This window comes from Rhodamnia argentea, chromosome 2 (genome assembly GCF_020921035.1).
Source record: "Rhodamnia argentea isolate NSW1041297 chromosome 2, ASM2092103v1, whole genome shotgun sequence".
NCBI lineage: Eukaryota > Viridiplantae > Streptophyta > Magnoliopsida > Myrtales > Myrtaceae > Rhodamnia > Rhodamnia argentea.
In genome coordinates, this window is record NC_063151.1 from 1568817 (window position 1) to 1581730 (window position 12914).

The 12914-nt window shown below is 40.6% G+C and overlaps 1 protein-coding gene across 1 annotated transcript; it reads left to right on the forward strand.

The window, feature by feature from the left end:
- Positions 1-2452: 2452 nt before the first annotated feature.
- LOC115746390 (metal transporter Nramp2-like) lies at positions 2453-12072 on the forward strand. The gene is made up of 5 exons (XM_030682137.1): positions 2453-3282; positions 3888-4024; positions 4118-4770; positions 6178-6806; positions 11923-12072. Exons 1-4 carry the CDS (start codon positions 2666-2668, stop codon positions 6370-6372), a joined length of 1602 nt encoding a protein of 533 aa, XP_030537997.1. The 5' UTR covers positions 2453-2665; the 3' UTR covers positions 6373-6806; positions 11923-12072.
- The last annotated feature ends 842 nt before the right edge of the window (positions 12073-12914 follow it).

Below are 12914 nucleotides of genomic sequence, written 5' to 3' on the forward strand. Positions count from 1 at the left end.
GCCTAAGGTCAAGCGGCCTTGTCGTCGCTCCCCCTTAGGTTGTGCCACCTCGACATCGCCTTGCTTGAGGTTGGGTCGATGATTGAAGGCCAGATTGAGGAGAGGTCGTGGCTGGTCACGAGGCTCCGTGTCCGAGGGTGACGAGCTTCAAGATTCCAGAGAGAACAAGGGGTAAAATTGGAATTATAATAAATATGTGAGGATAATAAAGGCAAAATAGAAAAACAATTTATTCATTCTTGATAGAATGTCGAGAATGCTGGAAAGCCAAGAGGCTACCTTTTGAAAGCTGACTTTCACTTTAAGGATGTTTTGAAAAAAATTTCCAAACACCAAAACTTTGGCCCAAAGGGCTTTAGACACCCAAAGCCTCTCGAAAAAACGCTTCCCAAACATGCCTTTAGTGGGAGTACAGCTGGGCCACTTTTATTCAAAATACAGCAGAACCTAAGTCGCGTAATTAATATTCTTTGTAATCGAATAGCAATGCAGAGTTTCAAGCCTACCCCAAATTATTGAGCGTGACTTCTATACTAGTGAAATAACCACGGCGATCATGACGGTCACTAGCAAGACCCGACCCTAGTTGAATTACAACTGTGAAACCAACACCACGACTTGATTAAGTAAAAGTTGAAGCTTTTGTAGATGTGATCTCCTCTTTTTGGAGTTGGACAAGCAAATCTGGGTCGTTGGTGCGTGTAGTGATGGCCGGTTCGACGGAGTCGCCGGTTCCGGTTCAGAACCCGGCGGTTCCGGTTCCAAAAAAAGGTGGAACCGCCGGTTCCGGGCCGGTTCCGGTTCCAAAGCCCAAGTGCTCTTTTCACTCAACTTACTTCTTTTTTTTTTTTTTTTTTATAAAACCGGGTTGGAACCGTGGGCCCGGTCAACGGGCCGGTTCCGGGCCTACGGGTCCATTTGGTCACCTCTAGGTGCGTGATTTCTTCCTCGCACTGAAAAAGAGAAACGTGGAAAAAGGGGTTGCTCCGGGTACTCGTGGCTTCCACACGCCTCGCTCGCCCTGTCTTTCAGATGTCCCAAACCAATGGGCCATGGGAAAGGGCAGCTTTCCATTGATTAGTCCAAGTTGTCCATTCGTGCGCTTTTCCACATAGAGAGAGAGAGAAAGAGAGAGGGTACTTGCGATGCATCTGAATTTGGAGTTTTTGACAATATTTTAGCCGAAAAGAGCAAAACGACTCAAGGTGAGTGAGAGATGGCAAAGATGTCAATGACCATTATCAGTGCTCTAAGATGTCTTTCACTTTCAACTAGAAAAATGAACAGCTTTTTGAAAATTTTTCATGGCAGTTTCGGAAAAAAATTAGTTCCCTTCATATTTCGTTCTTGAATAAAAATACGTTTACGTGAAGGCCTTATTTGGAGGTTATTTGTCTCGACCCATCAAAAGTAAAAAAAAAAAAACTATTTTTACTCTCTCTCTCCCCTTTTTGTCAGGACCCAGATATGATCATATATTAAAAGAATTTATGAAATCCACTTGTTGATTCGTCTATTATGTACCCTTTTGTTTAGTCTAGATTAATTAAAATCATAGCGTGGGAACTATACGATTTGCAAGAGGTAAAAATTAGTAGTTAAAAGTATGTATCATCGCATTAGCGAAGCCGATGACTAATTGAAGCACGAGTGATTGTTTCTTTCTAATGACGAATGGCATGACGTTAGATCATTCTTAATGATAATTATTAAAGCAAATCAGATTTGGTGAATCTGCATGCCCTCGTCCAAACTGTACCCACATTCGTCCAAACTAGACAAATGTCTTTTGCCAGAATTGAAAGAGCTCTAGCACCTTTCCCTCGTCCAAACTGTACCCACATTCGACATAACTCTTTTTTTACAAGTAACGACAATATAAGTTGACATTAGTAAATCTTGAACGAGGATGTAAACTTGTTAATCTCTCTCTTCCTGGCACTCGTTAATGTATTTTGGCGCAAACGACAGTATATGTATGCTTGTTTGAAGACATGAAGGGTAAAAAATTTTGTGTGAGTCGTTTAATCTTATAACTTATAATTACAATCTTGTTTTACTCAACAAAATTTTCTGGTCTACTGGGTAAAAATTTCGTCACGATGGATGACTTCTTTGGACTGCGGGAACGAATGAATGCTTTCGTTTTTTTCAGAAATCTTATACCAGGTCGGTGAGTTGTAGTAACGTAATACCTCAAGTCAAATAAAATCATTAGGAGTTATTACGAAATTACCATAATTTCACCATAATTTTCTTTGCAGTAATACAATTGAGATGTTAATGGCCCCCCCAAAATCAACATATTCAAAGTTAGCGTAACGCGTAGTTACCTAGTATTTTCAATATGACATGATACGTTTGTCCATGTATATCTATGGTATCTGTGTCTTAACAGCTTCATCAACTGCGCTTTTCTATCAAGAGATTGATCCCAAAGGGCAAAACGACAAGACTTTTCTACCAAAACGGTGACGACGGAGAAAGAAAAACTTGCTCATCTTTCCTTGAATCGATATTAAAGATCCTACCTGTTTCATTGACCCAACAAGCTCGAACATGGCGGAGTGGAATTACTAGAATATTCGTCTCCCTTCTTACCCTCCTGCTCCCCAAATCGGCCGCCGGCGACGGTAAATCCCAAGAACATTCCGGCTACGCCACCATGAGCACCAACCCATCACGGGAGGACGACCGCCCCGGCAACGAACCGGACCGAGACGAAGAGTCCAATACTCTATTACCGCCTCCCCAAGCCCCGCCCTCGCCCTCGCCCTCGCCCAACCACGCCGATGACGAGGACGAAGAAGAATACGAGGTCGCGTTCCAGTCCCGAGAAAAGATCCTCATCGTCGACGTGGAATCCACGGACGTCACGGGGACGGCGACCCCGCCCTTCTCGTGGAAGAAGCTGTGGCTGTTCACGGGTCCGGGTTTCTTGATGAGCATAGCCTTCCTGGATCCAGGCAACCTGGAGGGCGATCTGCAGGCGGGCGCTATTGCTGGGTACTCGCTCCTGTGGCTCCTCATGTGGGCCACGGTCATGGGTCTGCTGATCCAGTTGTTGTCTGCCCGGATTGGAGTCGCGACGGGCCGGCACCTGGCGGAGCTGTGCCGGGAGGAGTACCCTGATTGGGCGAGGTTGGTGCTATGGTTCATGGCGGAGGTGGCTTTGATCGGGGCTGACATACAGGAGGTTATTGGGAGTGCTATTGCCATTCAGATTCTGAGTAATGGGCACTTGCCGCTTTGGGCTGGAGTCCTAATTACAGCCTCGGATTGGTAGGTAATTACTATCTTTTCGTTTGTTGGTTGATCACTACGTTTCTTTAGGTATATGAAATCCTATGTGGCTGTTAATCTCTGGGGTAGACGTTTCTCAGTGTTGCATAGTATTTGTTATCATGTCGAGTCTCCATTTTTATAGGATGGCTACTCTAGGATCAAGCTTGGGTGTCTGGCGGTGGATTGGAAGCCCCATAATTTTGTTGATTTAGTCAAGTCGATTTTGTGGGTCTTGTGTGTTTCCTTTTGATTGTGTTGGGTGATTCGGTTGTCCAACAGTTCATTGGATGGGAGATTAGACCCGGAGCTGAATATGCCAGGGTCTTGTCGGTTAAGTTGATGACAGTTGATATATTCTCCCAGTGTGTATGAACTCTGTTAACCTTCAGAATGTGAAAATGCACAAGACTGCAGATTGATTGGTTTAGCATCAATGGAATTTTTGTGTCTCTTCTTCTCCATATCACTGGTAGATTGCTACTGAAAGCGATTTGCGCATCTTGATACTGGAGTAACGCAACCTAATTGCTTCTGCAAGATTCTTTCTTTGGTGATCATTGCTGGTCTCTTTCTGACATCTTTGTTTCTCCCAATGTTAACAGTTTCATGTTCTTGTTTCTGGAGAACTACGGAGTGAGAAAATTGGAGGCTCTTTTTGCCGTGCTCATTGGAACCATGGCTCTGTCATTTGCCTGGATGTTTGGTGACACACAGCCCAGTGGCAAAGAGCTTTTAGCCGGTGAGAATCCTGTAATGTCATTTTCTGTCCTTTGATAGCTGGCTTGTTCTGCTAACTTCTTTTTATAAAGCCATATTTTCGCTGGTTTTGTAGGTCTTTTGATTCCAAGACTTGGCTCTAAAACAATTCGTCAAGCTGTGGGAGTTGTGGGTTGCGTCATAATGCCTCACAATGTATTTCTGCACTCAGCTCTGGTCCAGTCTAGGAAAATTAATCCTGAGAAGAAGGGCAGCGTTCAAGAGGCAATAAAGTACTATTCAATTGAGTCGTCTGCGGCCCTCCTAGTCTCATTTATGATCAACTTGTTTGTCACAACAGTTTTTGCCAAAGGATTTTATGGTACTAAACAGGCACAAAAAATAGGACTTGTAAACGCAGGTCAATATCTTGAAGAAAAATATGGGGGAGGAATCTTTCCTATTCTTTATATTTGGGGCATCGGGTTACTGGCAGCGGGACAGAGCAGCACAATTACTGGAACATATGCTGGGCAGTTTATCATGGGTGGTTTCCTTAACCTTCGTTTGAAGAAATGGATGAGGGCATTGATCACACGTAGCTTTGCAATTGTGCCGACTATCATAGTAGCTGTTGTTTTTGACACATCCGAAGCATCGTTGGATGTTTTGAACGAATGGCTCAATGTGCTTCAATCTATGCAGATCCCTTTTGCGCTCATACCGCTTCTTACATTAGTATCAAAGGAACAGGTCATGGGTATTTTTAAGATTGGACTGACTCTTCAGGTGAGTTGATATGACTTCAATATTTGTTGGTACTGCTCTAGTCCGTATATCTGTCATACTCATACTATTGCCACCTGACATTTTTCCTTTACATTCTGAAATGGAATTGACAAAGATTTAGTCATGATTTATTGGTCTTGTTTTGTGAGTCCCACAATCAAAAGCATTGCCATGCCAACAAGGTTACTTTTTCATGAAATGGAGGTAATGCAATCAACTAGCAGACTGAACCTGCATTTCATGGGGGACATTAAAGATATCTGTTCCTCCTCATTCCTCAAAACTTCAACTGAGGTTCTCTCTATGTTTGTTTCTAGGAGTTTCAAATCTTGTTTCATAGCTGGCATGGTGGCATGGTGAACTTTTCTAGTCTTGTACCAAATTTTACCAATGGCTTAGGGTTTATAGTATGGTTTTGAGCGAGACCTGTATTGACATTGACATGATAAGGGGGACTTGTGTTCTAAGATATGAAATTCTGGTGTTGCCAATTCTTCTGATTCATTTTATGCCTCACTCTGATGAATGATGATCGTGTTGACGATGCTTCAGGTCCAAAATTATCCTATGTCTTAATGCCAATATAAGTAAAGGAGCATGAGTTACTGAGGAGTTCTACTTTTCAGAGTTGAACTGGGGTACATGTACACTCAGATGTCTCAATACTTTGTTGATGTAGGATTTGCCTCCTTTACGTATCCCTCTCAACCATTGTACTAAGTTCTGCACAACTATTCCCTGCCATGTATTTAAGAGCTGGAAAAGTGTATTCTAGGTCGAGCTAGCATGGTGTCGTTTAATCTGAGTTGTCTGATAGAGTTTCAGCAATTAAGTCGCAATATTCTATAGTGAATACTGTCATACTTGTGTGCATTTCAATTATGCTGCCAGTTTCCCTCATGTGGTTTTATGTGAGCACGTGGCATAGTTCTAAGTAAAAGCCATTTACCTTGTGTTTCGCATTTCTTATTGTGACTTGTCGAATCTGCTTTATAGAATATTCAGTTCAAAATATATGCAAGTTTTGCGGTGACTTCTCTAGTCAAACTCTGTTTGACACTGAAAAATTCCTCCCTGACGCACTCTGGAAGTTGAACATATATTGCATAAGTTATCCATAGAAATTACTAGCAGATAGCTAGCTAACCGAATTTTCTGTAAAAGAGCGCATCTATGCCAGTCCTTATCAAAGGACTGGTATATATAAAAGTTGTGTTTTGCTCAACTTAGTGAACACATTTTTGATGTACTCATCAAGGGGATATAATCATTTTTCGGATTCAAGACTGAATATATGACGTTCGCACCTAAGGTTTTCTTGCCCTTTGTCTTTAAGCAAGATAGAGAAGTCCTACCGTTCTGTCTATTGGTGATGTCGTGTGATACTTTTTTGATAAAATGATGCAGAGAGTGGCATGGTCTGTGGCGTCACTGGTGATGATGATCAACGGGTACCTGTTGTTGGATTTCTTCATTTCCGAAGTTAAGGGAATGCTGTTTGGTTCTATTGTGTTTAGCATAACCGCTGCGTACATAGCATTCATCGTATACCTCATTCCGCGAGATGGATCGCTCTCAGTGCTGTGGAAGAGCTTTGCCTGATGACATCCACATCTTGGCCCTCTGCCCTATTAGACAAGTTTTGATCGATGAAAGATCTGTGGCAGTGCCTGAGTCTGCGGATTCTGGCAGACACGCTTGATCTTACAAGATGGTACACAATTGGGGGTGAAATGATGAGTTCATTGGGGTGTCCCTTTCAAAATGAAGCAATCCAAGGTTAACTGAATTTTTTGCACGGCGCTCTGACTTCATATGCAACCCGATGCAGGATTTCCTTCCTCCACTTTACCCTGATCATGCTATCTCTCGGAGACTCGCAACCGCGAGGTGATCTGTTTGTTTTGTGAAGTCTGATTTGCTTTTAAGTTTCTTTAGAGCAAGCTGGTCACTCATTCTTCTTCTTCTTTCTTTTTCTTTATTGGTCATATGAGCTGTGTATCATAGTCAAATATCTGACTTTTGCTAAAGGTAAAGTGTAAGCAAGGCGGTATACAGGAAAGAAAATTCTGAGGAGGGTCTGTTGAAGATTGCCATTTCTGTGATGGCTGCATAGAGGAAGAAGAAGCAGAGAAGAAGAGGAGGAAAAACAGATCGTAAATTTCAATAAGGAGTTCTCTGTTTTTCTATATTACAAAAGCCCTACTCATATTGTTATATTGACTAGAAATTGTACTTGACCATAATACCCTTATTTATGTTAAAAGAAATAAAACACAAAAATAAATCATATATCTTAAGTAACGTAACACTTCCCCTTAAGCTAGAGCATATAGGTCACTTATGCCTAGCTTGGAACAACCAACAACAAAGGCAGGATGAAACAATGTTTTAGTGAAGATATCAGCAAACCGATCTATAGAGGCAACGTAAGGAGTAGCAATCAAGTCCAGCTTCATAGCATCACGAACAAAGTGGCAGTCAACTTCTATATGCTTAGTTCGCTCACGAAAAATCGGATTTCCAGTAATATAAATAGTTGCTTGATTATCACACATCATATCAGTAGGTTGATTAATAGAAAATCCAAGCTCTAAAAGAAAGGATTTCAACCACAACAATTCAGCCACAGTATGTGCCATAGCACGACATTCAGCCTCCGCACTAGATCCGGCAATGGTAGTCCGCTTCTTGCTTCTCGAAGTGACCAAATTACAACCAAGAAAGGTGCAATAACCGGTCGTAGATTGTCGATCGCATGCCGACCTGGCCCAATCATGATCAGAATAGCCAATCAGAGTGGAAGAACCATTTGGTTTATAAATCAGTCCCTTACTAGGAGAGTTTTAAGATATTGAATAATTCGACAAACAACATCCCAATGAGCCTTCTTGGGTGACTCCATAAACTGACTCACCCCACTAACAGCAAAGGAAATATCGGAACGTGTAACAATAAGATAAATTAGTTTCTCAACTAGACGTTGATATTGATGCTTATCTTCAATATCATCTCCATTATCAACTCCAAACTTCTTATTTGGATCCATAGGAGTATCAATTGGCTTGGAAGCTAGTGTACCAGTCTCATACAAAAGGTCAAGAACATATTTTCGCTAAGACAAATTAATACATTTCTTACTTCGTAAGACTTCAATACCCAAAAAATACCTAAGAGCTCCCAAGTCTTTAATTTGAAATTGCTGCTGAAGAAAAGACTTGATCTCAGAAATGTTGGCCACGTCACTGCCAGCGACAATTATGTCATCCACATACACAACAAGAATGACCACCCGTGACTCCTTGCGAACAAAAACAGAATGATTAGAATAACACCGGTGGAACCCACACTTGGAAATCACTGAACTGAATTTTTCAAACCATGCTCTTTGAGACTGTTTCAACCCATAAATAGCCTTATGCAGCCGACATACTTTATTATGATTCTCCCCCTAAGCAAGATACACTGGAGTTGCTTCATCTGTACTTCCTTAGACAAATCACCGTAAAGAAAAGCATTCTTTACATCAATTGATATAATGGCCAATCAAAATTCACAGCAAGGGAAATAATAACACAAATAGAATTAAGATGTGTTACGGGGGGAAAATGTCTCAAAATAACCCACCCTATAGGTTTGAGTAAAACCTTTAGCAACAAGCCGGGCCTTAAGGTGCTCAACTAAGCCATCTGGGTTGTACTTGATAGTGTATACCCACCGACACTTCACGACATTTTTCTCGGTGGAAGATCAACCAAAGATCACGTTTGGTGAGACATAAGAGCTTCCATTTCCACATCCATAACTCTCTTCCACTCAAGGCGCGATAAGGCCTCGGTGGTAGAACTAGGAATTGTGTGAGTATATAATGATAGAGCAAAATTTTGTAATGGAGAAGGAAGATGTGAGAGAGAAACATAACGCTCGATAGGGTAAGCAAAAGAGGATTTTTGTGTACAAGAACGAATATCTTTGCAAAGGGCAATTGGAAGATCGTCCAAACCAGGAGACAATGAGGGAGATTGGACGAAGGGTATGGAAGAGCTGGAGACTGGTGGTGCCGTAGACTATTTTCGCCGCTAATACACCCGAAAGTGGGGAGACACAGGAGAAGGACTAACCGAGTCTAAGGGAATAAGTTGTGGAATAGGAGGATCGACCACAATGTCATTTGAGAACTCTTTACCCTCAATAAAATAGTATGGTGTGCCCTTGAAGAAAGTAACATCATCAACGATATATTGGATACAAGTCTTAGGATCATAACATCGATAGCCCTTTTGAGTACGTGAATACCCAAGAAAAACACATTTAGTGGTACAAGGAGATAATTTATCGACACCGAAATGTAAATTATGGACAAAACAGACACACCCAAAGATACGTGGGGTACGAGGGAATGACGGCTTGTCGGGGAACACAACACCGATCGGTGACTGATTATTAAGGATAGTAGAAGGTATACGATTTTTGAGGTAACATGCAATAATGACAGCATTACTCCAAAACAATTTTGGGACATTCATACAAATCAAGAGTGAACGAGCAACCTCTAGAAGATGACGGTACTTTCTCTCAGCCACACCATTCTACCGAGGGGTATAAATATGTATAATGCCAAAATTAAAACAAAACAAAGAAATTGATTTCTGTTAATATTCTATAGCATTATTAGTTCGCAAAATTTTAAGGGATGTATTAAACTTATTAGTAGCTTCACTATGAAATAACTGAAAAACAAATAAAAATTCAGAATGGTCATAAAGCATATAGAGCCATGTTAGGCGAGAATAATCATCCACAAAAGTAACAAAGTACTTAAAACCATTTCTACTAGCAATACGCGAAGGTCCCCAAATGTCCGAATGAACAAGTTCAAGTAAAGTAGATGCACGAGAATCACCACGTCTAGGAAAAGAACTGCGATGATGTTTCCCAAGTTCATAAGCCTCACACTCAAGAGTAGAAACCGATTTACACTCAGAAATTATTTGTTGTAACTTAAATAAAGATAAATGTCCTAAACAAGACTGCCATAACATAGGGATAGTAGAACTAACCGCTAGACCATTGGCGTCGGCAGTAGAGACACCATCCGGATAGTAGAGTCTATTACGTTCATGCCCTCCGCCAATCGTCTTCTTTGTCTAAAGGTCCTGAAAAGTGCAAGAAGAGGGGTAAAATGTAATAGAACAACCAAGGGCTTTAGTTAATTGACTAACAAATAACAAATTTAGAGGAAGTTGGGGAACATGTAAGACAGAGGACAAGGATAAGGAAGGTATGAGTGAAACAGCCCCTGATCCAACCACCCGAGTAGAGGAACCATTAGCTAAAATTATTTCGGATGCAAAACTAGAGTTGTGGTTGGAAGAGAATAGTTCTTGCTTATTTGTCATATGACTAGAAGCTCCCGAATCAATAACCCAGGTGCTAGGAGACAAAGTAGAGAGAAGGGACATGTTACCTGTATGTGCAAAAGTGGCAGTGGATGAGGAACTGGAAACTTCCAGTTCTTGAACTCGCTTGATAGGTTGTGTAACCGGATCATCTCGAGTTGAAAACTCGGATAAACTACCCCCAATTGGGATAGATGGATTCATGTCGCCGGAAGACACATTTCCAACACTCCCTTCGGATGCAACAACATTTGCAATAGCTAATCGCTGAGCCCACTTAGATTTGTCGTGCTTGGCTCAACAAGTGTCAACATTATGGCCAGATTTTTCACAGTGTGGCCGAATTTTCCACGATATGTACACTAACGGCTGTCTTGATCATAACTCTGTCCACTACGTCCACCATGACCACCACTAGTAGCCAAAAGTGATGAACTATCTCTAGATGATGTAGAAGATGGAGAGACAATGCGTTGAATCCGAAAAATGCTTCATTCATAGAAGGAACTTGCTCTTCAACAAGAAGTCGGCTCTTCATAGGCTGCCGATCAATATTCAGCCCAGATAGAAACTTAGCAACTTGAAATTCAGCCCTTTGTGTCTTTAGTTTCTCGAGATCGGTAGTGATGGGCAGATAAAGATTAAGTTCTTCCCACATGCCTGTCAAAGCACTGTAATACTCTCCAAGAGATTTGTCCCCTAATTTAAAATTGAATATTTTCTCATACAATTCATAGACTCTAGACATATTTTTGTCTTGTAAGTAGCTCTCTGTGAGATCATCCTACACTCCCTTGGCGGTTTTGTGAAACATGACATTATTGGCAATGGCTAATTCCATGTTGTTCCATAACCATACTAAAAGTGTATCATTCTCTCTCATTCGGTTACCGTAGTCCGTAGCATCTGCATTAGGATGGTCTATTGTAAGATACTTGAGTTTCCCTTTGGCATTAATATAGACCTTGACGGCTTGAGCCCATAACAAGTAATTGGAGGTCCCATTTAATTTAATGGTGGTAATTTGAACATTGATACTATCTGCAAAAGACTTCACATCACTCATGGTGATAATCTCGATATATATATTACGGATCAAGAAGACTGAAACTTTAGTGCAAGGAACAAAGCAGCCCTTGGTTCCACATAATTAATACCGACGTATGATCAAATAATTGGCTCCATCGATTTCACAAAAAAGAAAAGAAAAGGGTGCTGAAATTGATATACCGGATGCTAAAATCTTAGACTATATAATCAACGAAACATTCTGATTCTTGATTCCGCTGATCGGTAAGTATTGTGATCCATAGCCACAACCAGATTTTGGTAGATCCGATGTCTCCTGGTCTTATACGTTTCGAAATTAGGAGAGATAACAAGTAGAACTTACAGCTTTAGGTGGCTGCACACCATAGAAGGAAAGGCTTATTTGGGGGACTCTCAAACCCGCGACAGGATGAAGGAATCACGTGATCAGATTTGCTCTGATACCATGTGACAATGCTGATTAGAGAATCAGTAGAATATAGCCGAGAGAGAAGAAGCATGAGGAAGAAGAAGAAGAGAAGAAGAGAGGAGGAAAAACAAATCGTTAATTTCAATAAGGAGTTCTCTGTTTTTCTATATTACAAAAACCCTACTCCTATCGTTATATTGACTAGAAATTGTACTTGACCATAATACCCTTATTTACGTTAAAAGAAATAAAGCACAAAAATAAACCGTATATCTTAAGTAACGTAACATAAAGAAATACCGTCATTCCCCTCCTCCCTCACTCGGATGACCAAGCCGTTTTTCACATATTCACTTGAAGTAGAGTAATGACTAAACCATCAATATGGTCACCGCAGTTGGATGGTCTATCGTTAGCGGGTAACTTGTTCTCGTTGACGTGCAATTTTTGTATTATAAAAATGGGGTCCAATTATTTCAATTTTGCCAATTAATCATACACCTCTGGGTCAATTTTTGCGGTCTCGTCATAGCTGGCAAAAATTGATTAGATGGAACTAAATTAGAATTTCTTGTGAATGTTATGATTAAATTGGCAAAATTGAAAGCTTATGGCTAAATTGGCATCCATAAATTTAGGATTGATTGGACAATTTCCCTGCAATCCATTCATTTTATGTTTATTTGTGTAGTTGTCTATATGTTTATAGAAAGAAGTATGCCTCGTGGATTGACCTTCACTTGTGCACGTAGGTATCGCAATATGGCCGATGACTTAATTCATCAGCATTATCAATTTTCTTTACGCCGATCACATATGATCTAATTTCCCTTTACTAATTAGCTCGCAACCATGTATAATTTTCTGACTGTAAATTTTCCATGTAAATTAACCTCGACGTCGTTTTTATGGAATTGGGTAAAATAATTTGAGTATGAATAAGATGTTTTCGCCATCTTTTACTCTATATCCTCCCTATCGGAGCTTGCTTGGACCGAACATCGAATATTTAAAGTCCACCTGCCACGAATCTTTTACTAAGTGTCACTGATCATCTTTATCATTCATAACCAGTGTTCTAGATTTGAGTCGGTTACAAGTGATGAAAGTATCAGCCCGATACCCTTTTAAACAAGGGTACCATCATAATTTCTAATATGGTTAATCCAATTAAATTAAGATTTAAAAGTTAATCGTATCTTTAAATCTTTTGTATCTATGGTTAGTTTAATAAAATTAAAATGTAAAGTGTTTTCCAAACCCACCAAATTATATGACAATACTGT